The 27,668-nt window shown below is 40.0% G+C and overlaps 10 protein-coding genes across 10 annotated transcripts; 4 read left to right on the top strand and 6 right to left on the bottom strand.

The window, feature by feature from the left end:
* Positions 1-25: 25 nt before the first annotated feature.
* PICMEDRAFT_19467 (hypothetical protein) lies at positions 26-1,288 on the top strand (the record flags this gene model as incomplete). Its single annotated transcript, XM_019162121.1, has 1 exon — positions 26-1,288. A coding segment is annotated over one exon (1,263 nt), but the record flags the coding sequence as incomplete, so codon positions are not given.
* A 316-nt stretch (positions 1,289-1,604) lies between these two features.
* PICMEDRAFT_15342 (hypothetical protein) lies at positions 1,605-3,507 on the bottom strand. Its single transcript, XM_019160779.1, has one exon. It carries the CDS (start codon positions 3,411-3,413, stop codon positions 1,905-1,907), a length of 1,509 nt encoding a protein of 502 aa, XP_019018497.1. The 5' UTR covers positions 3,414-3,507; the 3' UTR covers positions 1,605-1,904.
* A 210-nt stretch (positions 3,508-3,717) lies between these two features.
* PICMEDRAFT_71457 (hypothetical protein) lies at positions 3,718-5,277 on the top strand (the record flags this gene model as incomplete). Its single annotated transcript, XM_019163930.1, has 1 exon — positions 3,718-5,277. One exon carries the CDS (start codon positions 3,718-3,720, stop codon positions 5,275-5,277), a length of 1,560 nt encoding a protein of 519 aa, XP_019018496.1.
* A 168-nt stretch (positions 5,278-5,445) lies between these two features.
* On the bottom strand, positions 5,446-7,092 carry PICMEDRAFT_71456 (hypothetical protein; the record flags this gene model as incomplete). The annotated part of the gene is made up of 1 exon (XM_019163929.1): positions 5,446-7,092. One exon carries the CDS (start codon positions 7,090-7,092, stop codon positions 5,446-5,448), a length of 1,647 nt encoding a protein of 548 aa, XP_019018495.1.
* A 1,258-nt stretch (positions 7,093-8,350) lies between these two features.
* PICMEDRAFT_112317 (hypothetical protein) lies at positions 8,351-8,798 on the bottom strand. The gene has a single exon (XM_019159772.1). It carries the CDS (start codon positions 8,661-8,663, stop codon positions 8,415-8,417), a length of 249 nt encoding a protein of 82 aa, XP_019018494.1. The 5' UTR covers positions 8,664-8,798; the 3' UTR covers positions 8,351-8,414.
* On the bottom strand, positions 8,690-12,424 carry PICMEDRAFT_71455 (hypothetical protein; the record flags this gene model as incomplete). The annotated part of the gene is made up of 2 exons (XM_019163928.1): positions 8,690-9,933; positions 10,543-12,424. The coding sequence occupies 2 exons, from the start codon at positions 12,422-12,424 to the stop codon at positions 8,690-8,692; spliced, it is 3,126 nt and encodes a 1,041-aa protein (XP_019018493.1).
* A 55-nt stretch (positions 12,425-12,479) lies between these two features.
* PICMEDRAFT_15338 (hypothetical protein) lies at positions 12,480-13,412 on the bottom strand. Its single transcript, XM_019160778.1, has one exon. It carries the CDS (start codon positions 13,350-13,352, stop codon positions 12,786-12,788), a length of 567 nt encoding a protein of 188 aa, XP_019018492.1. The 5' UTR covers positions 13,353-13,412; the 3' UTR covers positions 12,480-12,785.
* A 269-nt stretch (positions 13,413-13,681) lies between these two features.
* On the top strand, positions 13,682-14,784 carry PICMEDRAFT_15337 (hypothetical protein). Its single transcript, XM_019160777.1, has one exon. It carries the CDS (start codon positions 13,710-13,712, stop codon positions 14,628-14,630), a length of 921 nt encoding a protein of 306 aa, XP_019018491.1. The 5' UTR covers positions 13,682-13,709; the 3' UTR covers positions 14,631-14,784.
* A 22-nt stretch (positions 14,785-14,806) lies between these two features.
* PICMEDRAFT_15336 (hypothetical protein) lies at positions 14,807-26,516 on the top strand. Its single transcript, XM_019160776.1, has one exon. It carries the CDS (start codon positions 14,845-14,847, stop codon positions 26,398-26,400), a length of 11,556 nt encoding a protein of 3,851 aa, XP_019018490.1. The 5' UTR covers positions 14,807-14,844; the 3' UTR covers positions 26,401-26,516.
* On the bottom strand, positions 26,279-27,521 carry PICMEDRAFT_112170 (hypothetical protein). The gene has a single exon (XM_019159770.1). The coding sequence runs from the start codon at positions 27,353-27,355 to the stop codon at positions 26,588-26,590; it is 768 nt and encodes a 255-aa protein (XP_019018489.1). The 5' UTR covers positions 27,356-27,521; the 3' UTR covers positions 26,279-26,587.
* Between the last annotated feature and the right edge of the window lie 147 nt (positions 27,522-27,668).

Here is a 27,668-nt window from a genome sequence, read left to right as displayed (position 1 = left end):
GGCGGTGTTGAGGTTCAAGAATAAATCTGAATTCACCTATAAGAATTTGCTGGACTTGAATGACAGCAGAAAAGCGTACCAGAGCCCGTTGGCTGTTATTTGCCACATAGATCTTAACGCGTTCTTTGCTCAATGTGAACAGTTGAGGTTGGGACTTTCTGAACAGGACCCTGTCGTTTGTGTGCAATGGAATACTTTGATTGCTGTTTCATATGCTGCTCGTGATTATGGAATAACGAGGATGGACAGACTTGAACAGGCAAAACAGAAATGCCCAAACCTTATACCTGCCCACACTGCAGTTTTCAAAAAGGGCGAACCTTTTTGGAAGTATGTTGACCACATGCCCTCTCCAGCTACCCATAAGGTATCACTTGATCCTTACCGTCGAGAGGGAAAAAAGGTTTTGAATATCTTCAGAAGTGAGTGTGACCTGGTGGAAAAGGCAAGTGTCGATGAGAGTTTCATGGATCTAGGAAGGCTAGTATTCAGGCGAATACTCACCTTGTTTCCGAATATACTGGAAGGAATGACAAGCAAATCGGACACATTGAAGCCAATTGATCATTTACCGCAGGGTATTGACTTTAAGGGATATATCATAGCGAAAAAGGATGATGCTGAGAATGAGTCGGCGATAGCAGATGAAGACAGTTCCTTCCTAGTCGAAGATTGGGACGATCTTGTGATCTTGGTGGGTTCGATGATTTGCTACGAATTGAGAAAGAAAGTTGAGGAACAACTTGGGTATAAGACTTCGGGTGGAGTGGGAAAAGTGAAGACGATTGCGAAGCTTGCTAGTGGGTTCAAAAAGCCGGATCAACAGACGATAGTACGAAATGACTCCGTTCCAGGTTTTTTAAAATATTTCAGGTTGACTGACTTCTGGTCTATGGGTGGCAAAACTGGTAGTTATGTGAAGGAAACGCTTGGCGAGGATATTTCAATAAGCTCGATAAGGGATCAATATTCATCACCTACCGAATTAGCTCAGGCCTTGGATAAAAACTATGATCTTGCATCTAAAATTTTCCTAATGATTCGAGGAGAATATGCTCTTCCGTTAGAAGAAAGAGAGCTGCTGAAGTCCATGGCAGCAAATAAAAACTTCAGACAATCAATTTACAAGAAGGCAGATCTAATACCTTGGATTAATGTTTTTATCGGGGAGTTGATTCTTCGAATTCAAGATTTGGATGACGAATATAACACAATTTCAAGGCCGACGAAAATGACCTTATCCGTTTTAGGCAGCTCGGGGACACGACATTCCAAGCAATGCACGTTGAATCGACCTCCGAAGGACTATGAGCTACTCCGTCAGTTGTATTACACCACTTCGCTTGAACTTTTTCAAAACCTCGAAATTTTATGGAAAGAACAATCCCCCAACCACAAGATGTTTCCCATATATAATGCCAGTCTTTCGGTATCAAATTTCGTAGACATGAATGGGGTAAACACGCTTGATGACTTAATGCCTAATGTGAAAAAGCGAAAGCTGGATCCGGTTGAAACTTTTGAGGGAAGATCTGACATTGCTTCTACTGTAAAAAAAGACACACTAGATTATTTTTTGTCTTCGAAGGACCAATCCGATGTACCGAAAATTGATGAGGTTGCTGATGAAGATAGTAAGCGTATTTGCAATAGATGCGATGAAGCCATTGACCTATTGGAGTGGCAGACACATCAAGATTTTCATGTGGCGTTGGACTTGGAAACCAAAATTAACCAGGACTTTGAAGAATCTTATGGTGAGCGCTTGCTGAAAAGATCCGACAGGAGCAAGAACGACAAAAGTAAGCCCAAAAAAGCTACCCCTTCAACGGCTGATAAGACACAAAGTAAATTGCCATTCTAAATAAGTAATTATATACGCTATAGTTATACCATGAATTCACTCATGATAGATTCCCATCGCTTTTATCATTTCTCTGCTTCATACAGTAGAGTTCGTCTAAAAAGTTAGCTGTGAAGCTTCCTGGCCCTCTACTGATATTTCCAGCTTCATATCCTGCATTTTTATACAATGTCACTGCTTTGACAGTAGCTTCGTAGGCGTTATGGAAAGAGGTTGAGGCGACATAAGCAGCTATAACGCCACCTAATGCGCATCCAGAGCCCGTTATCTCGGCCATTAAGGGATTACCGCCTTTGACTAAAGTGACTCTTGGCTCAGGTGTGGGTATGATACCGTCAACAACGATATCAGTTTCGCCTGTCATGACTATAACACATTTCTTATTAGTGGCTAGTTTTGAAATGATTGGAACTATTTCCTCAATAGCAACTTCCATTACCGAATCAACACCCCTCATTTTACTTCCATCGACTCCGGCAACAGTGCAGATTTCAGCCAAGTTACCTTTAATAACAGTAAATTGTCCGGCCGACAGAACCTCCTGCATGATTTCCTGTCTTCCTTTAGTAGCACCACATGCAACTGGATCATAAATGATTGGCTTCATCTGAGAATTATATGCCTTTATTGCTGCTTTGTAAATGCCAATGGAAGAAGAGGTAGGCGTTCCAGTGTTGAGTACTAGTCCAATTTTTGGGATCTTAGAAAATGATTTGAATTCATCGGCGAGTTCAGACATTATAGGAGAACCGCCAGCTGCTATGCAAATATTTGCAGAAAAGTATTTTGCAACTGAATTAGTAATGAAGTGAACAACAGCTGCTTCTTGCTTGATATTGACAACTTGATTTTCAGCCAGTGATTTTCCGTAACCGAGACGAACACTTTCCAATATTTCTTTGGTTTCTAAACCAGCATCAGATTGCCCCATTATGCAAGAGACAACCGCAACACCATTAGTGTTCAGCCCTTGATATGCGCACGAAGATAAAGTCCATGCGATATTATACTTATTCAAACCGCCTATAATTACACTTTTCAATTTTGGCTTGTTCAGGGAAATAACCTTAAGCAACTCCTTGACACCAGCTGGCCCTAGTGGAGCCCGTTTTACTATTTTGGTGGATGTAGAGTAAACAGTGCCCATTCCTACGTAGTCAATTAATGCCGGAGAATTAATAACTTTCATTAATTCTTCCTCACATCTAGTAGAAACGCCCAAAATTTTGTCATTTCCAATCATTTCCCTTACCAAAACAGGGTCCATGTCATCTTGGCCAACATGAACTCCTTCGGCATCTACTGCCATTGCAATATCAACTCTATCATTAATAATTAGTGGAACACCATATTTCTGGGTTATTTCATGAATTTTTCTTGCCCTGTCAATGAATGCACCAGTGTCCAATTCTTTCTCTCGTAGCTGAACAATAGTGGAACCATTTTGCAACGATTTCTCAACTTGATCATAAATGGTCAATCCCTCCGGAACCAGCTCATTGATGGTTACTAAATACACTGAGTAATCTATGTCTGATTTGCTCCACATTCTGTGCTCCTATGATCTGTCTACAGAATGAATTTATTGTCGTGAGTCATGCAAACAACTGATAGTCGCTTGATGATTCCTGACTTGAGTGGCCTCGGCTGAAAAATCAAATACTGATTTTTGGACTAAAATAAATTTGAATCAACAATACGCCGAATGGCAAAAAAACCCAGGATAAGAGTCTATAAATACAATTGAACCACATTTTGCAATGAATCAGTATCAAGTCAAAGAGATACATTTGGATGACCATGGTGAATTAGAATCAATCACCCCGCTCAGGGATCAAAAGATCCCTACTGTGATGACAATTGCCGGTTCTGACTCCTCCGGGGGAGCAGGTATTGAGGCAGATATTAAAACTATAACCACTCATAAATGTTATGCGCTGACCAATATTGTCATTCTTACTGCACAGAATACAAAAGGTGTTTGTGATGTTACAAATATTCCAGGAACAATGACTTCATCGATTTTGGAAGAGAATTTCTCTGATATCTATATCGATTCAATAAAGACAGGTATATTGACAGAAGAGTCTATTCCGGAAATAAAGAATGCACTAGATAAATATCATTTTCATGGAAATTTGGTTGTTGATCCAGTCATGGTTAGTACCTCAGGTTACGATTTTGTTAACAATAAGATTTTGGAAATTTTAACTCGGTATCTTGCACCCTATACCACAGTGATCACTCCAAACTTAATTGAGGCCAAGGCAATTATTAATACCTTGAGCGGTAAAGTCCAGTACAATGGAAATTGCTTGGAAGCACTGGAAGATGTTTTCTCCATTTGCAACCAAATTCATAAACTAACAAAAATCAAAAATGTTTTGGTTAAGGGTGGACATCAGCGGTGGAAGAATGATGCTAAATTGTTGACAGACGTTCTCTATATCTCAGAGAAAAATACATATTATGTGTTCTACTCGGAAATGCTGGATTCGTCAAGTACTCATGGTACTGGCTGTACTTTGGCCTCTGCCATCGCCTCCAATCTGGCCCATGGATTGTCTTTGATCAATGCAGTTGGCAACAGTATCACTTACGTTCAAAATGGGATCAAAACTGCTCCCAATATCGGATCTGGACATGGCCCACTTAACCATTTACAAAGTGTCAGACAGTATAATTATGAAGTTTTGGTAAACGATGAAAAATATGCTCTGCCTTTCAAGGAAGGCCAAGCAGTGCAATATATGTGTAATCATCCAGAAATAAGTCCCTTTTGGGAGAAATACACACATCATCCCTTCATGAAAAAAGTTGGAGATTACTCACTTCCGTTGGAAAACTTCACTAAATTTGTTGAACAAAATGTGATTTACCTATCCAACTACTCACATATAATCATGTACATGGCGGCCAAAGGATCATGGAAGGAGGATTTGTGTGCAGTTGTTGATAAATTGACAACCATGGCGCAAGAGATTTCCAAATATACAACAATACTGAAGAAGCTAGGCTATTCTGATAAGTTAATTGAAAAGTTGAAGGCAACCAAGGAATGTCAAGTATACGTTGACGCTCTGCTAGATGTTGCCAAAGATGCAGGTGATGTTTTTGACATTGCAGTCTCTTTGACCCCCTGTTTCTATGGATATCTTGCAGCATGCGCAAATGTTAAGCATTACCCGAAGGTCGGTGATATCTGTAGTGATGACACGAAAATAGAATTATACGAAGATTGGCTAAAGCAAAACCAGTCGGAGTGGTATTCTTCTGCCTGGATAAAGGGTGAAGCAGACTTGAATACTAAGTTCAGAGTCAACTGTTTGAGTGATGCCAAACTCACAAGAGCCGTTCAACTTTTCAAGAAATTTACCATTATGGAGATCAACTTTTTAGACTCGTTTTTATGAGGATGAAATCAATAATTTAGGTTATCTATAGATATTTTTGTAGTAACAATAACTAAATACTAACTAATAATTAATATACATGCATTCGATGAAGAGAAGCTCTTTGGTTTATCGTGTCATTAAGGGGAAAGGGAAAGAAAAAGGGAATCAAGTTTGAAAAATGTGAGTTTAAACGTTTGGCGAGTTATCCAAATCAGCATGCTTTTCTTCCAACTTTTCTTTCCTGAAAGAGTTCATGAATGCCAAACCTGGAGTGTAATTTGTGTACAATTCATCGACATCTTCCAAGCTGAGACCCTTAGTTTCTGGAACAAAGGCAAAGACAAAGAAGAAGGAAAATAGGACACAGCCAAAGAACACGTAACCGTAAGCGAAGTGAATAGCGTTAGTGATGAAGGGAGTGAAGAATGCAATCAAGAAACCCCAGATCCAATTAGCTGCAGAAGCAATGGCCATACCCTTAGATCTAATTCTCAATGGGTAGGTTTCGGAGACAACAACGAAAACGCATGGACCCCAAGTGGTGGCAAAGAAGAAGATGAAGAAACATGCCAAGAAAATCATGGCATTACCAACTGGTTTTCTTGCTTCACCATCATAACCGTCAATGTACAAGTCCTTGACACCAATGGAGGCGAAAATGACCAAACAGACTAGCATACCGGCGGAACCACCCATCAACGTCTTTCTTCTACCAAAATGGTCGACAACCCATAGAGCCAGGAAAGTGGAGGCAAAGTTGATGACACCCAAGACCATGGAGGTTTCAAAGGAATCCTCCAAACCGACAGACTTGAAAATAGTAGTACCGTAGTAAAAAAAGTAGTTGTCACCTGACAATTGTTGCAGAGATTGCAAGAAGACACCAACCATCAATCTGTAGAAGATCTTTGGCTTACCGGTGAAAAGTTCACCCCAAGAAGCGTTACCTGCGCTTTGCTCAAGCTCGATGGCAGCAACCAAAACGTCTAATTCGCTGAGGACAAAGTCACTATCGGCCTCAGTCTTGTTGACCTTAGCGAGAGAAGCCTTAGCCTCCTCGATTCTGCCAACTTCAATCAAGTATCTTGGAGACTCAGGAGTAAAAACCATACCGACAATCATCAATAAGGCCCATGCGAAAGAGAGACCCAATGGAATTCTCCATTGTCTGGAGTCCACGTAGCCGTGGTAGGTACCGTAGGTCGTACAGTAACCAAGGAAGATACCTAACGTAATCATCAACTGATACATGGAGACCAAAGACCCTCTGATGGCCTTTGGAGAGGTTTCTGAAATGAACATAGGGGCCAAAACGGAGACGGCACCAACACCTAAACCGGAGATAATTCTACCGATGAAGTACTGGACCCAGGACTTGACGGAAGCAATTTGAATGATAATACCAACAATATAAACCACCATGGTGATCATCAAACCTTTTTTTCTACCGTACATGTCTGCAGTCTTACCTAAGGTGACACCACCAATGGCACAACCAATGTTGAAGATGGACACCATTAATCCGGTTCTGGCCTTGGATAAGTAATACTGGCCGTTACCCCCAATCTGACCAAATCTGTGCTGGAACTCAGGCATGTTGACAAAACCGGAAATCGTACCGGTATCCCAGCCAAAGACGAAACCACCGAAAGCAATCATGAGGCACAAGAAAGCTGGCATAACATACTTAGATTTGGATGTGTTTGGCACGACGTTTGCCTGTGCGGCAACAGCGGCATCGTAGTTGTGTTGTTCGTCTGAAGACTCCTCCTCCGGAGAGTTCAGGTGCTCGAAGTTGTTTGCTGGCTTTTCAGACAGGGAACTCGAGGACATCTTTGTGTTGTTATATATGTGTGTATGCGGAAAGATGTAACAGAGTGTCTAAGCAAATAATGTTAGCAACTTTGTTCGAGAGAAGGAAGAAGAAAAAAAGAAGAGAAGGAGGGCAAAGGAAAGAGAGAAGAAAGACTGGGGAAGTAGTACCTCCAACCCGAGCAGGAACAGAAGAATGTGGAGCAGGCAAGAAGGAAAAAAGTGGAAAAGTCAAAATATTTAAACGCTATCGTGTGGGAGGCCTGCTCTGTTCTGTTTCTGCGGTGCTCGCTGGCGAGTTTTTCCGTGCTGGGCGCTGACACGCCCCGCCAGCAAAAAAAAGAAAAAGAACAAAGGCGTGCTTGCCTCGCCAGGCGCGAGCCTGCTCGGAGGATAGGGGCCCAATAGCCTGCGCGGAGGCGGGTGATTTCCGCCCTTCGGCCTTGTTTGTTCTCCCGCGAGCAAGGATAATCCGGAATCAGCTGTTGGCGGCTGGCGCCAAGTGGAGTTGTTCCGTCACGAGAACGCTGACTCCTGCGGCCGGCGCAGATGCCGGCTTTGGTTGGCGGTGACCGAGGGTCTGCGTTTGCGCCTCTCGTGGTGTCGGGGTGGTGTGTTTTGGTGAGAAGGGGGAAAGGTCAGCGGGTGGGTGCATGTATTTTCCGGGGAACCAGGTGGTGTCCGAGGTGTCCGAGGCGCCCGAAGCGTCCGAGATGGTCTCCGACCTTACAGGGAGCGGACGAACACCCGTTCGTGTAGCCTACTTCCCATCCGGGCCCACATCGGCCGGATTAACTACACATGTCACCGCCGTCCGTATTTATCCCGCAAGGCAGGGTAGCCCACAGTAGGGCAGCGCTGACAGGAGAAGGCCAGACAGCAGCCAAGGACACCGCACGCCCCCACACCGCTGCGAGACTACGTCGATGGCTGTGCCTCACACGTCATTGCGCCAGAATCTGGAGAGGCGTGGGGGAGCGAACGAGAGCGTGCGGGGCGACTCGCGCGGGCGCGGGGCGGCATTGTGCCGTGCTGCGGTTTAGGGTTTGCATTTTCCCCAGGCTGCAGTGCGACCGCGGGGGAAGAGGCGGGGGAAGCCAACAGGACGAGCGAGGGGGGAGGTCTCTCGCCCGCCAATTTCGTCTACTGTGTAGGGTCTTTTTTTTTGGACGAAACAGACGGAAACCCGGGGAGAACCCGGGGAGAACCCGGTGAGAACCCGGTGAGAACCCGGAGGGACTTTGCCGCTGTTGCTGCCGCTGGTGTTGGGGCTGGCGGTTGGCCAGCATTGGTGTGGGGGCGATCCGTAAGATTCCTGTCCTTGTGCCGTGCTGCTGGCTTTGCTAGTATAGCCAGCACGGCAGTCGCCGTTGGCGGCACTGTTGACGTGGCGACAGCGGCAGACGCGTCCGCGGGGAACGGAAATAAACACAAGCGCAGAGGATGCGCGGCAGACTGAGTTCGGCACGTACGTAGGTACGTACGTAGGTACGTACGTAGGGAGTGTATTGATATACTATAAACATGAAAATAAAACGAGTCGGCTCGTTGTGTATATATATGGATAGTACAGCAACGCGCCTCGGCATCATCTATCAACGCAAGGCGAACCGCAAACCTACTCTTCGTAAACTCTGGTGATCATACCAGTACCGACAGTCTTACCGGATTCTCTCAAGTTGAATCTCTGGCCAACCTCCAAAACAACCGGGTACAACAACTCGACAACCATCTCGATGTTGTCTCCTGGAGCAACCTGCTTGGAGTGATCCTCCTCGGTGTCTGGAAACTTCAACGTGACGTTCACGTTGGTAGTTCTGATGTACATCTGTGGTCTGTAGTTCTCGGAGAAAGGAGTGTGTCTACCACCTTCTTCCTTGGTCAAGATGTACAAGGAGGCCAAGAACTTCTTGTATGCCTTGACGGAACCTGGCTTGGCCAAAATTTGACCTCTCTTGACTTGTTCTCTCTTGACACCTCTCAACAAGATACCTGGCGTGTCACCAGCTTGGGCTTGGTCCAACTCCTTGTGGTACATCTCAATACCGGTGACAGTGGTCTTGACAGCACCATCCTTACCACCGACAATCTCGATTTCCTCACCCTTCTTCAAGGTACCTCTTTCAACAGTACCGGAAACAACAGTACCTCTACCAGAGATAGAGAAAACTTCGTCGATTGGGAGCAAGAATGGCTTTTCCAAGTCTCTTTGAGGAGTAGGAATCCAAGTGTCAACAGAGTCCATCAACTTCATGATCGACTCCTTACCGATTTCAGGCTTTTTGCCCTCCAAGGCCATCAAGGCAGAGCCCATGATGACTGGGGTGTTGTCACCATCAAAACCGTATTCAGAAAGCAATTCTCTCATTTCCATTTCAACCAATTCCAACATTTCTGGGTCGTCAATAGTGTCACACTTGTTGACAAAAACAACCAAGTGTTGGACACCAACTTGTCTGGCCAACAACAAATGTTCCTTGGTTTGAGGCATTTGTCCGTCAGTAGCAGCAACAACAATAATGGCACCATCCATTTGAGCAGCACCAGTGATCATGTTCTTGATATAATCTTGATGTCCTGGACAGTCAACATGGGAGTAATGTCTCTTACCAGTCTCGTACTCGACGTGAGCAGTGGAGATAGTGATACCTCTTGCTCTCTCCTCTGGAGCCTTATCAATGGAAGAGTAGTCCAAGAAATCAGCACCACCATTTTCGGATAAAACCTTGGTGATGGCAGCAGTCAAGGTAGTTTTACCATGATCGACGTGACCAATGGTACCAATGTTAACATGAGGCTTGGATCTGTCGAAAGATGCAAATCTTACAGCAGCTCTTGGTGCAAATCTTGGAACATTAGCAACTGCACGTAATAAGAAGAATATAAACAAAGGAGGCGTTAGTATTACATTTCTTTCATCTTTGCTTCTTCCAATATTTTCCTTACTGCTTCATCGAAGGTTGGCAACAGGAACGATACTAAACTGAAACTTACCAGAAGCTCTGTTGAATGTTCTCAAGGCAGTAGCGAAAAAACGAGATGCCATTTTGTGTTCGATACAGAAAGACAAACAAAAAAGTCCAAATCCGAAGAATCAAATCTTCAAATTGCCAACAATCATGTAGCAAAAGGTTTCACAACCCCGAGAACACTAACTGAAAAAAAGGACCAAAATTCAACCACACTCGCCATCCACATTCTACGACTTTCTGCAAAATTGAGATCTGGGAAGGACACGTACACGGTACGTGACATTTGTGCGAGGTAATAATCCTGGTGCACGGGTTGAATTAAGAGCTTTCTTTTTTAGCGCCGATCGGCTCCAATTTTTACATCCGTAGTTTTTTTTCCGGGTTCGGATAATATATACTATTAAACATTATCTTCAACAATTGTTTTCTCCTTTTCCAAATTATTGATCTACGAAGGGGTCAGCATTGGCCACAGGGCCTCCTGCTTCCTTGCGTTCACCGTTCTGGCTTGTCTCCACAACACTTGAATTGGAAGAAGATACCGTACTCTTTGCTTCGTAAAAGTCCGAGAAGTCGTTTCTAGTCAAAATATCCATTTGCTCCTTTAGTTTCGCGTTATCTTTATCAATGAAACTTTGTAGAGTGTGATTCAACGGAGAAAACTCCCCAGTGTAGAAAACAGATTCCCTCACATAAACCAAAACCATCCCCTCTCCAAAATCATATTCAGTGTATTTTTTCGCCAGACTCTGAATGTCATCAAAGGAAAGCCTGGATGTTGTGTAGCTTTTGCATGTTTCGAAAGAAATGCTAATTCCAACCCAATCATTACTTTTCTTTTCACGATAGTAAAACTGAACGGGATTCAATATAACGCCGGTGAGCACCCACGGCTCAAACGTCGCTTTTGCTGTCGAATCTAATAGTTTGTCAATATTATACTTACTGGCCTGCAAAATGGCGGTTCTTTCATTCAACGTCTTGATTTCCTCGGTGGAACGTTTGAGCACGTCTCCTACGTGTGAAAGTATCATTTCTATGCTTTGACCAGCGGCAGAATATTTGTCTTTTTCGGAACAAACATTTAGGTTACCCTTCTTGCCGCTTTCACCGCCTTGCTCTTCAAATTCCAACTCTTCCTCACCAAACTTTATTGATTCTGACTTCAAATGTTTAGAGGTTTCTGCTAATAGCCTCTGGACACTTTTACCATTGAAAGCTCTTAATTGGAAAGTTTCCTGAATCAAATCCCTCTGCCTCAGTTTGATACTTTGTAGTTCATTGTCAACTTTAAGAAGGATATCACTATGTTCCAAAGAGTATATCTGTGGGTAAAATTTTTCTTCAACCTTGAATCCACCAGCCAAATTATTCATGCCGGGCTCAAACACGATTGTCAATACGTCTGGAAGTGTATGTAAGAAAATACGATCCGAAAAGCTATCATTGTCATCTTGGAAAAACTGTCTGTGAATGGTTTGATACAAGTCAGGACATAAATCATCATTCGTTATGGGTATATTGTAATATTCTTCTTCTCCTGAACTCACATCGGTGTTATATCCTCCAACTACTTTGAACATATCTTCAAGGGGCTTCTTTGAAGAGGGATCAATAGATGATACTGAAGTTACAATGTTACCCATAATGAAGTTCTGGAAATCAGATCCAGATTCAATTTCTTCATTAACCAACTTATTTGCACAATTGATTATATTGAATAAGGACGCAAATGATCTGTTAGAATTACCATTTAGAAAGGCAATCAAACGTTGCACTTCTTGTAGTAACAACGGATTATCTGAGCATTTTTCCCTATTCCACCAATTTGGTTTGTATCCAAGTAGCAAGAATTCATGTTTCAATATAAGATTACTGAACTTTGGGATTTGTGATAGCACCATTAGAAAGGCGGCCAAGTATGACTCAAATAAGTCTGACCTCAAAGGCAACAACACACCAAATTCATTCTGCTTTCTCACCATTTTGGATATCTCGGTATAAAAGTCACTTTTGTTTGACATATAGTCATCAACCGAGATTTGTTCAGCATCAGCAGTAGACTCAATAGCTGGATTATACTGATTTAGTGAGGATGTTAGTTTTTCTCTTATTTCTGTGTCAAGAAAGATGTTTGTCTTAGGTCTTGCCATCAGATGGTTTGGAAACTCTTTAAAGTCATCATTCAGAGAAGTGTAAGAAGGAGGTGCAGAATCTGGTGATAATGGCTGCGTTGGGTGACGTGGTGGAGGCGGAGGTGGCGGAACCTTTGTAGAGTGTGCTGGGTGTGCGACGTTGGTGAATTCGTGCAGATCAGCAAGGTTTGCAGAGGACTTATCGTCGGAATTATTCGTCATGCTGATGTCTTCGTCTGATGTCATTTTGGTTGCTGATCTAATACGATTGCAATGACATACAATGATAACCTCTAAAGAAGGCCCTAGCAGAGTAGTTAGTTACACCAGAGCTCGAAGGCGCATGTCTATCGTCTTTCGCAGTCGAGCCTCAAATGTTAGCGCCGGCATGATTCTCGATCTCACTTTCTTTCTTACTATAGAAATAGTATGCAGGAAAATGAGAAATTCACTTTGGAAGGGCCATTGCCCTGACAAGCCCTATAAGTGGTAGTCATGCGACTTTTTATACTTAAATGTATACATAGCTATTTAATTTCTTTTTTGCAGATTTTATTCCAAGTTTTAACGATCCCTGATTCATGATTGATGTGGTATATTGCCACGATTAAAACACGTCCGGTAGTCTTTCGATAAGATATGAATGCCCTCCGACACTCATTACGGGAATACCAGGAACCTTTCTTATTCTCCTTTTCAAATCTGCATCATTTGTGGCCACTATGTAACATTTATTTTGAATGACCCTACTGACTATACAGTCATCAGCATAAGTACCTTTGTGCGAGCACTTAAGTCGCTGAATTCTTGGATCCTTAGCCAAAGTGAGTGCTATCCTGTATCTGTGCCCTAGTTTTTCTAACTCTGCTAAAACACAATCCGTCACCATGGGTATACATTTGGCAAGCAAGCAATCCATCATTCCTCTCACGATGTCTATTTTCTTCTGAATACTAAAATTAAAAAAATTTGTATCGATTATAATTTGATATGGAGGTTTGATAGACTGGTTATACTGAAAAAACAAGGCAGAAGAGACTTGAGGCACAGATCTAATCAATTCTTTGTCTTCCTCGGGCTCTTTTGTTTTATCTTGATTTTTCTTGATTCTCTGGTCATCGGCCTTGACCATCCTTTTCACGGAAATCTTTCTCGTCTTTTTGGCTTTACCCATATTGTGTTCTATGCACAGGTATTATATTCTGGTTTATAATAACAGAAATATCGAACTATACCGTTCAAAGATGTTCTATTTACGTGCTTCAAACACAGTGAAAAATATCAGAAAAGATGTGAAAAAAAAGTTAGAATAAAATACTTTTTTATAACATGTTACCGCGCCACGAACTTGAATTGAGTGTGGCGTATTAAGCAAGCAACGGAGTTGGCCAAAAAGGGAAATAGATCAGATTCCCTGCATGGGTTTCCCCTTGCACGAAGTACGAACGGTATTAACAAAGTAGTTAGCATATATATGAAGAAGGAAAGAAAAGCAAATAGTTTCAAGGAATAAAAGTTGGCTCATAAGAGTATGGTGGAAAATGGCAGAAGTTTCGAGAAAATAGCCCGTACCGACGTCAAGGATTTGAGGTTCAATGCAGAGCCACTTGTTGAGAATGTTAATGAGCCAACGGGTGAAGACGAAAGAAAGTTCAAAAAGTACGCATCTGAGATTAGAGCACGCAATAAATATGAGAATCCGCTTAATAGAGAATTTGCCATATACAAAGATTTGCCAGAGACAAAAGCAGAGAGAAAAAACCTTCAGTGCTTCAAACATGAGCAAGTAAGTAGCAGTAAAATTGACTTGCAACACTCCAAACTACAGAAAAAATCAAACAAGTACGGTGGTCTTCGAATGATCAGTGATACTGTTCTTACTAAAAGAAATTTTTCCAGTGATAACGAGCTGAATCCAACAAAACAGGCAGAACTTAGTGAATCTTCAGGTTTCCCCGAAGATACAGAGCGAGCTGAAAATCTCAACCAAATTTACTCTAAGAACTATATTGCACCCGAAAAAACCTTTGAAAGGTTCAGAGCACCGTTGCAAAGAAAACCGCTTGCTTTGATTTCTCCATTTGCAGGGCACGATGAAATCTTTAATTCTGAGCGAACGAAACTTCTGGCTGCTAATGCGAAACAAGAAAGTGACTATAGTGACAGTGACCTGGACAACTCAAGCGATAAAGAAAACATATATCCAAGTATTGAACTTGAGAAACCCCTAATAGGCAGTGATGATAGTCTCGAGTCCCAGAAATACGGTGATTCCAGCTCGAAATACGGGGCAATACATCTCTTCACTCCACAACACTACTGGAATCTAACATTTACACGGAAACAATCAGGAACTACTGTTTCTTTGGAAGATTTCCACCTGTTACTTTACGACTACGAAAGGTTATGGGATCGCTACGTTGGTGATTTTGCAAAAGACACAGTCACGTGACCGATACGTGTTGGGGGTAAATGAAGTTCGCACTTTTTTTTTTCACTGCTCTGCAACGATCCCGTCACATAGATAGCTTTCCATCACGCATGTTATTAGTTTTAAACACGCTTAGCTTGTACTTCTCAGAAAGTTTGTTTCTAGTTTATATACCTTATACAAAAACGTGTGTTAACCAATTATATCCAGTTCTTTAGCTCCTCCTCTTTTTCCAATGACCTCGTATACTGAGCATCTAGATGCCTTTGTTGCGAAGCTGGAGGATAAATCACTGGATTATAAGTCAAAGCATTCACTATTTTCAGAATTATGTGATACACTTGAAACATACCATGGAGTTAACGAATATGAATGTTTTTTGAAAAAGTTGTTGAATGTGTTTTTTGAGCATCTGAAAACTGTCCCTGTTTCTTTTGTTGCAAACTCTCCCGAGCAGAAACTACGATTTTTGATCTTAGATATTATTCATAGGTTACCTGTCAATGAAACATTCCAACCTTATGCTATGACAGTCTCAGATAACTTGATGGACGTTTTGAAAGAAGATAACGAGGAGAATGGGTTGCAATGTATGAAAATCATTACCTCATTACACAAATCTTACAAAAATTTCTTGTCGTCTAAGGTTGATGAATACATGGAGTTTTTGAAATTAGTTTATGTCAACTTATCAGATTTGGTTGATGAACAGTTTGGCAAAACAGAACCAAATTCTGAAGAGTCTATAGAGGTCAAGATGGAAAAGCAGGTTGACTCTAAATCTGAATCTGAAGCCAACGCTGAGCCAGAAATCAAAATCGCTGAAGTTCGAAAAGAGAAAGAAGCTGAAAGCGAAAATGAGATCGAACAGAAAGAGGAAAACCAAAGCGAAAGCAAGGGCGGCTCGGATGTTAAAATGGAAGATGATTTAGCAAGCCCAGGAGCAAATGGTTCTACCAAAGAAGAGGCAATATTAACATCAGAGAATTCAAATATTGAGTTTGAGAAATCCTCTCTATCTTCTCCTTCAGACTTTGCATCTACTGATGATGTTAGTGCAACACATACACTATTCAAAGCTACACACTCCTTCAAAATGGCATCTGAATGCCCAATCACCCTTGTTTCATTATACAGTACATACAAGCCGTTACTGGATTCAACAGTCGGTACTATTCTACCTCTGGTTATAAATGTGCTAAAACTTCAAGCTCCAGCTCAAAGAGCAGAACATGAAAAGGCAAATGCTGAACATAGAAATGTTGTAAAAATTGCACCTTGTTTTCATAATAACCCAGTTTATAATGATTTTAATTTTGCTCAAGTTAAGGCCTCATCATTCATGGCGTATGTTTTCATTAGAAAAAATAACTCTTCAAACATTGAGGCATATCAACAAGAAATTCCTGTATTGATAATAAGACTTTTGCAAGATTGCCCTAGAGAATTATCTGCTGCCAGAAGGGAATTACTTCACGCTACTAGACACGTATTATCCACAAACTTCAGAACACTTTTTCTTCCAAAAATTGATTTGCTATTTGATGATAACATTTTGATTGGTGATGGCTTAACGGCACATGAGACACTCAGACCATTAGCATACTCTATTGTTGCAGACTTTATCCACGTTAATGGTTCTCTAACCACTGAACAAATATGGAAAAGTGTCAAGACATATAGCGGTTATCTACAAGACGACACGTTGGCTCAAACGGTGCATATAATGAGTGCGAAATTGCTTTTGAATCTTATGGATAGAATATTAAAGCTTGAAAATAAAGCTGACTCAAGGCAAATAATTTTGCTCATAATAGATACATTCGGAAAAAGGTTTGAATCCTTAAACTGCCAATACGATAATATAATGAAGCAACACGAGGACTTCAAAAACAATAGGAAGGAAAGAGCTCTAAAATTGAAAGAGCTAGAAACTTACGGGAAAGACTTAACTGGTAGATCTTTAGACGAAAACTATCACATTCGAAATCTTTCAGAAAAGCTACATCTTGATGACAAAGCTTCAGAAAATAAAATGGATGTTGATGATGAAAAAGATCTTGTTACAAACCTTACATTTGCAGAAATCGAACGGAAGCTACCAATTCAAATTTTCCAGCCCCCAACTCAAGATCCACTGGATGGTGCGAGATACCTATTTAGAACTCTGATGACTTTTTTGAAATCTATTTGCTATGGATTCAAAAGCTGTAACTTAGCTGCTCCCAAGGACTATTCTCATCAAGTATGGCAGGAAAGTGCAAGAATCATAACAATTGAAGAGTTGAACATTTTTAAACGGTTGTTTAAAGAATCAATTGGAGGACTGAAATTTTTTCAGAGCTCCAAAATTACGACAATCAGCTCTGCACTCAAACAGACATTCGATATAACAGGTCCAAGCCTTCCTATCACGTCATCAAAAGAGGAAAAAGACTTAATGGAAATCCTGGCAACAATTTTCGTATACCTTGAGCCTGCAGCATTTAACGAGATTGTGCAATCAGAATTACCGAACCTTTTTGAGGCCACTTTAAATAACCCTGCTTTACTACACATACCTCAATTTTTTCTTGCTAGTGAGATAACAACATCAAATTTCTCTAGCTTATTGATTGTATTTGTCATCTCAAAATTGAACGAACTCGGAGATATGGATATAGTCAAATCTAACATTTTGATAAGGCTCTTCAAATTGTGTTTTATGTCAGTCAACTTGTTCCCCACCGCTAATGAAAACGTCATACTGCCTCACCTCAATAAATTAATATTAGATTGTTTGAATTATTCGATGAAAACAAAAGAGCCAATTGTTTACTTTTATTTGATTCGTACATTGTTTAGAAGTATTGGTGGCGGAAGATTCGAATCATTATACAAGGAAATTTTGCCATTGTTACAAGTATTGTTAGAATCCCTGAATAGACTAGTCCAGACAGCTCGCCGGCCACATGAAAGAGATATCTATGTCGAACTATGTTTGACGGTACCAGTTAGGCTAAGTGTCCTGGTGCCTTATCTAAGTTACTTGATGAAGCCGTTAGTTTATGCGCTAAATGGTTCCCAAGATTTGATCAGCCAAGGTCTCAGGACTTTAGAATTATGTGTGGATAATTTAACAGCTGAATATTTTGATCCTATAATTGAACCCGTCATCGAAGATGTTATGAAAGCATTATGGAAGCATTTGAAGCCACTTCCTTACTACCATCAACATTCTCACACGACACTTAGAATTCTCGGAAAGTTAGGCGGAAGAAATAGAAACTTCATGAATTTGCATGATGACCTTTCAGGTGAAATGGTAACAGATCAAAAATTGGATGGTATGTTCAAGATCGAAGGAATTTCAAATGACGTACCTGTTTCCCTCACAGCTGCGGTGAACACTGCTTTGAATACATTAGAGAGTGTTCGCTACAAACTTCATTACAGAGTAAGCGCATACAAATACTTGTCTACCATTTTGAAGCTACTAATAAACTCAGATGATATTCCTGATAATTACGAGCTTCGTGTCCAGCAAGTTGTGAATTTCATTCTTCAGGAAGGAAAAGAACCTATTGATCACAGTATTATCCATTTGGATGCCGATGATACCAAGGATCAAGTCAAGTTTGACAGACAAGAAGAACTTCTTATTAGGCTACTGAAATCATTGTTTTTTTCTGTATCGTTAGATGAAGTAAGGGATGAGTCGTATGTTTTGATTGAAGGAATTTGTCAGCACTATGTTTTGTTAAGTTTGAGTAAAGCGATGATTGATCATCATAAGATTTCAAGACGTTTTTCAATTGCTAATAATGAAGGAAAGCATTTTTTGAACACTAATACAATATACGAAGTAATCTCCTACTCATTAAGTCATTATGTCAGTTCTGTTAGAGATGTTGGCAAATTCGCAATCAAAACCATTTTTGACACGTGTGTCACTTTATTTGGTTCTATAAATGGAGCTTTAAAATTCATGCCTATTAGAAGAATGTGCTCTACCTTTATTCACTGCTGTTTTGAGGATGCTTATTATGATAAGCTTGGAGGTTGTTTGGGGCTAAAAATTATGATTGAAGACCTCAATATTCCATATGAATATTTTGGCGTCAGGCAGCTTGAGATTTCAAGAGCAATGTTTTTTGTCCTAAGAGATACACCGGATGATGTTCCATCTGAAGTTTGTGCAATTGCCAAAAGTATTATTTTGAAAATCCTTAGAAACTGTAACAAAGAGGTGTCAAAGGAGGCAGTATTTCAGCAATCATTTCAATCTATAGTTAGCCAGATTGTGTTTGACCTAAGCAATTCTAGTATAAGAGTTAGGGGGACAGCAAAGGAAGCTCTTGAAACCTTATCAGAAGTCACGTCAGTTCCAATATCCACCATGATTTCGCCTAGCAAAGGTATTCTTTTGGCGCCAATTTTTGGTAAACCATTAAGAGCACTACCGTTTCACATGCAGATCGGAAATATTGACGCCATTACTTTCTGCCTAGCATTGGATGACACTTTTTTGGAGTTTAACGATGAGCTCAATAGACTGCTATCTGAAGCTTTAGCATTAGTTGATGCCGACGACGAATCTTTGATTAATATTAATAATATATCAGAGCACAGCACTGCTGAACAATTGATTAATTTGAGAATTGTTTGTATCGAATTACTTTCATTGGCTTTAACCAAAAAAGAATTCTCAAACAGTCAAGTAAGAATAAGAATACTCAGTGTTTTTTTCAAAACTCTTTGTTCTAAAAGCTCAAGGATAATCAATGCTGCCCACTCGGGTCTAAAAAAGGTTCTTTCTCAGAATTCAAAACTTCCAAAGGAACTGCTACAAAGTGGTTTACGTCCTATGTTGATGAACTTGTCAGATTACAAGAAGCTAACTGTTTCTGGATTAGAGGCTTTGTCGAGATTGCTTGAGTTATTGATATCTTACTTCAAGGTTGAAATTGGAAGAAAATTGCTAGACCATCTAATGGCCTGGGCACAGCCTGGAATATTGCAACATATATCGTTGCAGGAGCTTGACAGCAACATGACGGTTCAAATAATTGTTGCGATATTTAAAATATTTCATCTTCTTCCATCTCAAGCATACACATTTTTAAAAGAATTGATGGAAACTTTATTATTTCTTGAAACTAATCTCCGTCGTCATTACAGCTCTCCATTTAGAGCTCCCATTGGAAATTTTTTGAATCGATTTTCGGAACATTCCATTGCATTTATGAAAGAGCACTTTAGCTCGAGAAACTATGGCTCAAGATTTGCTTATTTTATAGGAAGTAAAGAATGTTCAGAGTTGAGAAATGAATTCAAAAAGACTAGCACGACATTTATGGATCTACTAATCAATGAAGCAAATCATGATGTCAAATGTGTGATGTTGGTGAATATGATAGATTCTATTGAATCCCTTTCAGAAAAAGACACTGAATGGTTTACTTCTGCGGGAGGTCTGTTAAAGCAATTGGCTAGCATAACAATTGACTGTTTGGGCTACGAGAAAGAATCATCAATATCCTCCCCTATTCACTTCCAGCTTGATCAATCGACAGAAAAGCTTCAACAATTATATGTTAAGTACTTGAGATTAAACAAAACTGACACGAAAAGTGTTATAAATCTCATCGACTATATGTGCTTAAATGACATTGCTTTCCATACTGACTTTAGTGACTTTATCCTGAATGACATTATCAAATCAGACGATGTGAACACAAGTTTGGGATATCTAAACGATATTACCAAGATTATAACCGATCCAGAATATCAACTTGTAACCAAGATTTACTTGCTTAAACATATAGTCATTCCATTATGCTACTTTTATGCAAGAAGAAACGAGAATCTTAAGCTGGTGAAGAGTAACGGCAACGCCGCACCCTGGCTCACTTGCTTCGGCGAGAAGATTTGGAAATCTGGAAAGGATAGTCCAAAAGTAGAGTCATGTATTGTCGACAAATACAGAGTAGAGTTGTTACAACTCACATCTTTACTGGTAACATATTACCCAGATGCTGTCGTTGACTGGAAGAAAGATATCATTAAGTTCAACTGGAATTTCATTAGTCTAGAAGATAGTATATCAAAGCAGGCTGCTTATATCTCAACTGTTCATTTTATCAGAGCATTTGATACTCCTGCTAAAATTGTTATCCAAGTTTTTGTTGCTCTTCTGAAGGCTAATCAGAATGATGTCAAGTTCATGGTTAGGCAATCTCTTGATCTACTAGCGCCTTACTTGAATGAGAAGCTAGGCCCTGGTAGAGAGTGGTTAAATTGGACAAGAAGAATTTTATCTGAAGATGGTTTCGTTGTTACCCAAGTCTCAAATATTTATCAATTTATTGTGAACCACTCAGATTTGTTTTATGCTGCAAGAGACCAGTTTATACCTAATATTATAACGGCTATGGGAAAATTAACGGTCATCAACAACTCTGCTACAGAAAATCAAATTTTAGCTATAGACTTGGCGGAATTAATTCTGCATTGGGAGGCTAAGGCAAAGATCTCAGTTGAGGAAGAAAGCGAAAGTGTTTCTCTGATTCAAGATGATGAAATGGAAGTTGATAAGAAGGACATTGGTGACGATAATGCAATGGAAGTTGATCAGCAACCTCAGAAAGATGAGCTTACAACTAAGGATAAAGCAGAAGGAAAGACCGCAACAGCTTTACCGCGTATATACTCGGTTCCTCTCGGCCAACGGGATACTTGCATTACGTTTTTGATCCGTTACGTCTGCATTTGTCCACAAAGAGCTTCTGAAAATGAGCTTGGTCGTCGTGCATTGAACATACTTCATATTCTACTGTCTCCAGGTTTTTGGCCTGACGTTTCTGTTAAGCTAACCTTCTTTGAGAAATTTTTGGTCAACACTGATTCTAATGTAAGCAACATGCTTGTTTACTGTTTGAATGCTTTAGAAGTGCTGAACATTGCGCTTGAGTGGAAAACTTCAGAATGGATTATTTCCAACTTATCTCAACTGCAAACTTTATTAGAAAAGTGCATCAAGTCTAACAATCATGATATTCAGGAGGCCTTGCAAAGTGTTCTTTTATTGATTTTACAAGCGGTACAAGTAGAGTCATCTTTGGAAGAAGATGTACAGGACAGTGAAGGTCTCAATTTCGTGAAATTCTTAGTGTCAGTTGTTGCAGAAGATTTAGGAATTATGAATTCTGTTGCTGCTGGTGTCACTTTAATATCTACAATATCCCAATTTAAGCCACAATTGCTTGATCCGCAAGTGCCACTGATCATCAGAACTTTAGGAAAATTAGTAAAGGATCACGTCACACTAGCAAGTCAAGGAAAGCATCAATCCGCGGTAGACAACGGCAATTCTGGTGAGCATGAATCAAAGATGACTACAAAACTAGTCGAAAAATTACTAACTTTTGGAGCTACTCAGATATCATCCCTTGGTGATCAAAGAAGGATTTATCTTTCTTTGTTGGTGCAGCTTATTGACAAATCAATTGATAAAGCTTTGCTAACAACCATTGCAAACATTGTCAGAGAATGGCTGTTTTCAACGTCGAATGTCGTTCCTACTGCCAAAGAAAAAGCTGGAATACTTTCTAAAATGATGACATACGAGCTAAAAGGTGATTCCGAACTTACCAAAATTTACTACCAGATTATAATGGATATTTTCAAAGATGAGAGTCTGAATTATAGCGAGCTTACCTTTAGATTGGAACATCCTTTCCTAGTCGGCACTAAAATATCGGATGTCGGAATACGTCAAGAGTTGATGTCTATTCTAAATAACTCGTTGGAAAAAGATATTAAAAGTAGGCTATTTTACATCATTCGTGAACAAAACTGGGAATATCTATCTGAGTACCCTTGGTTGAACCAGGCATCACAAATTCTTTATGGTGCTTTTGATCTTGACTACCCTCTCAAATTATCACATACAGAAAATACACTTGCAGGCCTTGATGAAATCGAAGTAGTCCTACCTGACAATAAGGTTGAAGCAGCATCAGACGATATCAAAAAGTTGTTATTGAAGCACAGAGCTTTTATCGGCAGTAATTTGAAAACGACTGTATCCGATATTTTGAATCCTTTGCTAGACATCTCATACCAAAGTCCAGAGGCAATTCACAAGTCTTGGTGTAACTTATTTCCAATAGTGTACAATTCAATCGATCAAAAGGACAAATCAGACTTTTTATACGCATTTGTCACATTGTTATCCAAGGACTATCACATGCGTCAACAGGAAGGTAAGCCAAATGTTATCAATACTATGCTAACTGCGGCAGGAAAGTGCTCTGACTTGCAACTGCCACCCCATTTAGTCAAGTACCTTGGTATCAATTACGATGCTTGGTATTCTGGTGTCAGGGTATTGGAGCAAATTGAGGCAAGTCCTATAACTGAGAATTCTAAAATCAAAGAAGCCAACAGAGATGCATTAGTCGAAATGTATGCTAACTTGCAAGAAGATGATATGTTCTATGGTCTGTGGCGTAGACGTTCTAAGTATTTTGAAACCAATGCTGCATTATCATACGAGCAAATCGGCCTGTGGGATAAAGCTATGAAGTTATATGAAACTGCTCAGGTAAAAGCTCGTAGTAGTATTCTTCCTTACAGCGAAAGCGAATATGCACTTTGGGAAGATAACTGGATTTTGTGTGCAGAAAAGCTGCAATGCTGGGATATTCTAACAGAACTTGCAAAGCATGAAGGTTTCACTGATCTTTTACTTGAATGTGGATGGAGAGTTGCCGATTGGATTGCTGATAGGGAGCCTTTAGAGCAATCAACAAAAACTGTAATGGATGTTCCTACTCCAAGAAGACAAATGTTCCAAGCATTCCTGTGTTTGCAGGGCTACGCGCATAATACAGAAACAATTCAAAACGTTACAAGGCAGGTTGACGAAGGTATACAATTAGCACTCAGAAAGTGGTATACATTACCACAAAGAATGACTGATGCGCACATATCTTTGCTTCATAGCTTTCAACAGTACGTTGAATTTATAGAGGCAACTCAAGTTTATAGGAGCTTGACGTCAACAACTGCAGAAAACTTGGATATAAAATCTCAAGATTTGAAACGTGTCTTACAAGCCTGGAGGGAAAGACTTCCTAATACTTGGGATGATATTAATATCTGGAATGATTTGGTGACTTGGCGGAAGCATGCTTTTGAAGTTATCAATAAGGTTTACATACCATTAATTCCTGCACTCCAGCAAACCAATAACAACAATAATTCATATGCTTTCCGTGGGTACCATGAAATTGCATGGGTGATTAACAGATTTGCCCATGTTGCAAGAAAACATGAAATGCCTGATGTATGTATCAACCAGTTGACTAAGATATACACTCTTCCAAACATTGAGATTCAAGAAGCATTTTTGAAGTTGAGAGAGCAGGCAAAGTGTCATTATCAAAATCCGGCAGAGCTTAATACTGGTCTTGATGTTATAAGTAACACAAACCTCGTTTACTTTGCGGCACAGCAAAAGGCTGAATTTATTACATTGAAGGGTATGTTTTTGGCAAAGCTAAATGTTCCAGATGAAGCAAATCAAGCTTTTGCTACTGCTGTGCAGCTAGACTTGAATTTGCCTAAAGCTTGGGCTGAGTGGGGTTTCTTCAATGATCGAAGATTTAAAGAAAGTAATGATATCAATTTTGCAAAGCATGCAATAAGTTGCTATTTACAAGCTGCAAGCCTTTACAAGAACAATAAAGCACGACGTTTGTTATGCCGTATTTTGTGGTTGATCAGTTTGGATGATAGTACTGGAACTTTAACTGAGTCCTTCGAGTCTCATCAAGGTGACATGCCTGTCTGGTATTGGGTCACTTTCATTCCTCAACTTTTATCTGCTCTATCTCACAAGGAAGCCAACTTTGCTCGCAAAGTGTTGATAAAGATTGCAAAATCGTATCCCCAAGCGTTGCACTTCCAATTGAGAACCTCAAAAGAAGATTTTGCGGTATTGCAGAGACAGCAACTCGCAAGCTCAGGATCAGCTACTATGACACCTAACAGCAATATTCCTGTAAGCAGCAGTAACTCGAACAGTATGAATACTCCCGTCGGAAGTCCCCCAGCAGGCTCTCCTGCTCCTAATACATCTTCCATTCAATCTAACCAGATTAAACCTTGGATTCATATAGATGAAATTATGGGAATACTAAAGACTGCTTACCCATTACTAGCTTTATCATTGGAATCTTTGGTTGATCAAATCAGCCAAAGATTCAAGTCAAATCATGATGGTGATGCATACAGATTGGTGGTTGCGCTTTACAATGATGGAGTTCAATATTTTAATAGACTTTCGAATCCAAAGGAAGATGCAAGGTTGCCACCATCAACTGAGGCTAATATAGTTCGGTTTGCCAATACTGTTTTGCCCAAACATATTAAAGAAGAGTTTGAAGTTGACTTGATTCAAAGTAAACCTAATCTCGAGACCTATATTTCGAAATTGAAGAAATGGAAGGATTGTTTGGAAAAGAAATTGGACAGAACATACGGTAAAGTTAATTTGGAAAGGGTGTGTCCTCATTTAAGTCAATTCCATCATCAAAAGTTCGAAGATATTGAGATTCCGGGACAGTATTTGTTGAACAAAGAGAGCAATCAATATTTTATCAAAATAGAAAGGTTCATGCCTACAATAGAAATGATTCGTGGCCCTACTGCGTGTTACAAGCGCATCACCATTCGTGGTCATGATGGTAGTTTACACAAGTTTGCAGTTCAATTCCCAGCGGCAAGACACTGTAGGAGAGAAGAACGTATTTTTCAATTGTTTAGACTATTCAATGATCAATTGGCAAGAACAGTTCAAACTAGGCGCCGGCACGTAGAGTTCACATTGCCTGTAGCGGTTCCTTTATCTCCACATATAAGATTGGTTTCAGATGATGAGAAGTACATCAATATGCTTACTATATATGAGGATTACTGCAAGATCAAAAACCAAAACCGAGATGAACCTCTTGCGTACACAATTGAAAAGTTACATGCTGCATACGACCCAAGGCTGCCACGTCCTGATGTTCTAAGTGTGAAAACTGAGATTTTGAGTTCAATCCAATCATTATTCGTTCCTAATACAATTATGAAGAATTATTTTTTGAACTATTATCCTAAGTTTGAAGATTTTTGGGTGTTCCGCAAACAATTCAGTTCACAATATGCTACCTTCATTTTTGCAACATACATGCTATGTATTAATGCACGTCAGCCACAAAAAATACATATACATCAAGGTTCAGGTAGAGTTTGGACTTCCGAGATGTTGCCGTATAAGGTTGTTGGTGGCAAAACACCACACAACATTTTCCAAAACAGCTTTTTAGATGTGTCAGCCCAACGTGCTGCGCCAATGTTCTGTTCACTGGAATTGGTTCCATTCAGGTTGACTCCTAATATTCAAGAGTTGATTGGTCCAGTTGGCTCCGAAGGAATATTATCGATGCATCTTATGATCATTGCACAGTGTTTGGCTGATCCACAATATGAAATCGAGCACTTCTTAAACTTGTTTATTAGAGACGAGATTCAATCCTGGTATGCACAAAGGGTACGCTCTTCAACTCAAGATACTCCTAATTTGAGAGAGATTGTGAGAGTCAACGTTGAATATTTAATCAAAAGGATCACCCAACTGGCTAATACTGAAAACTTTGGCCAATCTGTTTCAAGTCAATTTGTGGTGAACTTAATCACACATGCAGTCAATCCAAGGAATTTGGCAAGTACAGATACTCTTTGGATGGCTTACTTGTGAAAATATTTTATTAGATTAGTATTGTTGGCATTTGTGAAGTTTTATTCTTGCTTTCTATTTATATTGTAATATACTATAATTATCGATTTTTTTATCACATTGTAAACTTTTGTGCACTAATCATGGCTAAATTAAATCATAGCTAATCAACACAGTTATATCTATCAATTTTATAAATTATCTTCCTCTAAAAAAAATTATTATCAAATCTTTGTTCAATTAGATTCTCATTAAACATAATTTCTAAATCAGCCCTATCTTGTAATCTTTCAATCCTGTTGAAACAGCGTCGAATTTTGCGATCGGTTATGTACAAATTAATGGAACACAAAATTAAGTTAATCAACGTTAGCTGGAAAGATATTATTTGAAGTACCCGGACAAAACTGGTCAGATCCACTGGAACGTCCCGTAGCTCCTGAAAATTATACCTTAATTCTATGAAAGGTCCACTAGAAAAGACACTTGCTAAAGCTGCAGCAGATACTATGGTGCAAACGCAATAAATCATAACACTGATTTTCAACTGTCTATAGATCTCAATCTCACTCGAGAGCTGTGCAACGGGGGTTTCAAAAACCTCATCCATTTCTTTGATCAAAGAAAGGGGCATCACGTAGGAGAAAAACAAATTCAGAGCTTGTGACAAATAGAACAACCCCAAGCTCTGCTGAACATTAACTAGTGCAAAAGTAACGTAACTGAATACAAGCTGAGATAAAACTGTGATTAGCATCAACATCATGCAAGCAAAAACTTTCTGGTTGGAGAAAACAGCATCCCAGTTTAGCACTGAGAGTGCAGTAGTTTTCTTAAGAGTATAGGTCTTGGCAGAATTCGATTCTGTTGTAAGTTCTTCATGGTGTTCTTGCAAGTTCCTCTCCTGGACCAACCTATCATTGTAGTCAAGAATTTCCCGCAAAGTCTTAAAATTATTGACTGTTCTTGTTGTCATAGCAAAGAATACGCAAGCCCTAATGAATACTGAGCCTGTTTAAATTACACGGCAAGCACTTCCAAAAGGTCTTGTGGGGATTTCCAACTATGATTAAGAAGGAGGGCTATTCGTGTCAAAAGAGGATCGTAGCCCTGCACAGCCGCCAACCAAAAGGCTCAGAAGCAAAAAAACCTATTATTGGGTAAGTTTTTCTCCTGGGTACGCTTTACAAAATGTGGGCTCTTGAGAGGCAAGTAATAAAGTAAACGCTGAGCATAATCAACTGGTAATTTATTCTTGGTAAAACTGTACGTATTATCAGACTGTTATA

Source organism: Pichia membranifaciens (assembly GCF_001661235.1).
Source record: "Pichia membranifaciens NRRL Y-2026 unplaced genomic scaffold PICMEscaffold_2, whole genome shotgun sequence".
NCBI classification, from domain to species: domain Eukaryota; kingdom Fungi; phylum Ascomycota; class Pichiomycetes; order Pichiales; family Pichiaceae; genus Pichia; species Pichia membranifaciens.
This window is presented reverse-complemented; position numbering and strand designations above follow the sequence as displayed.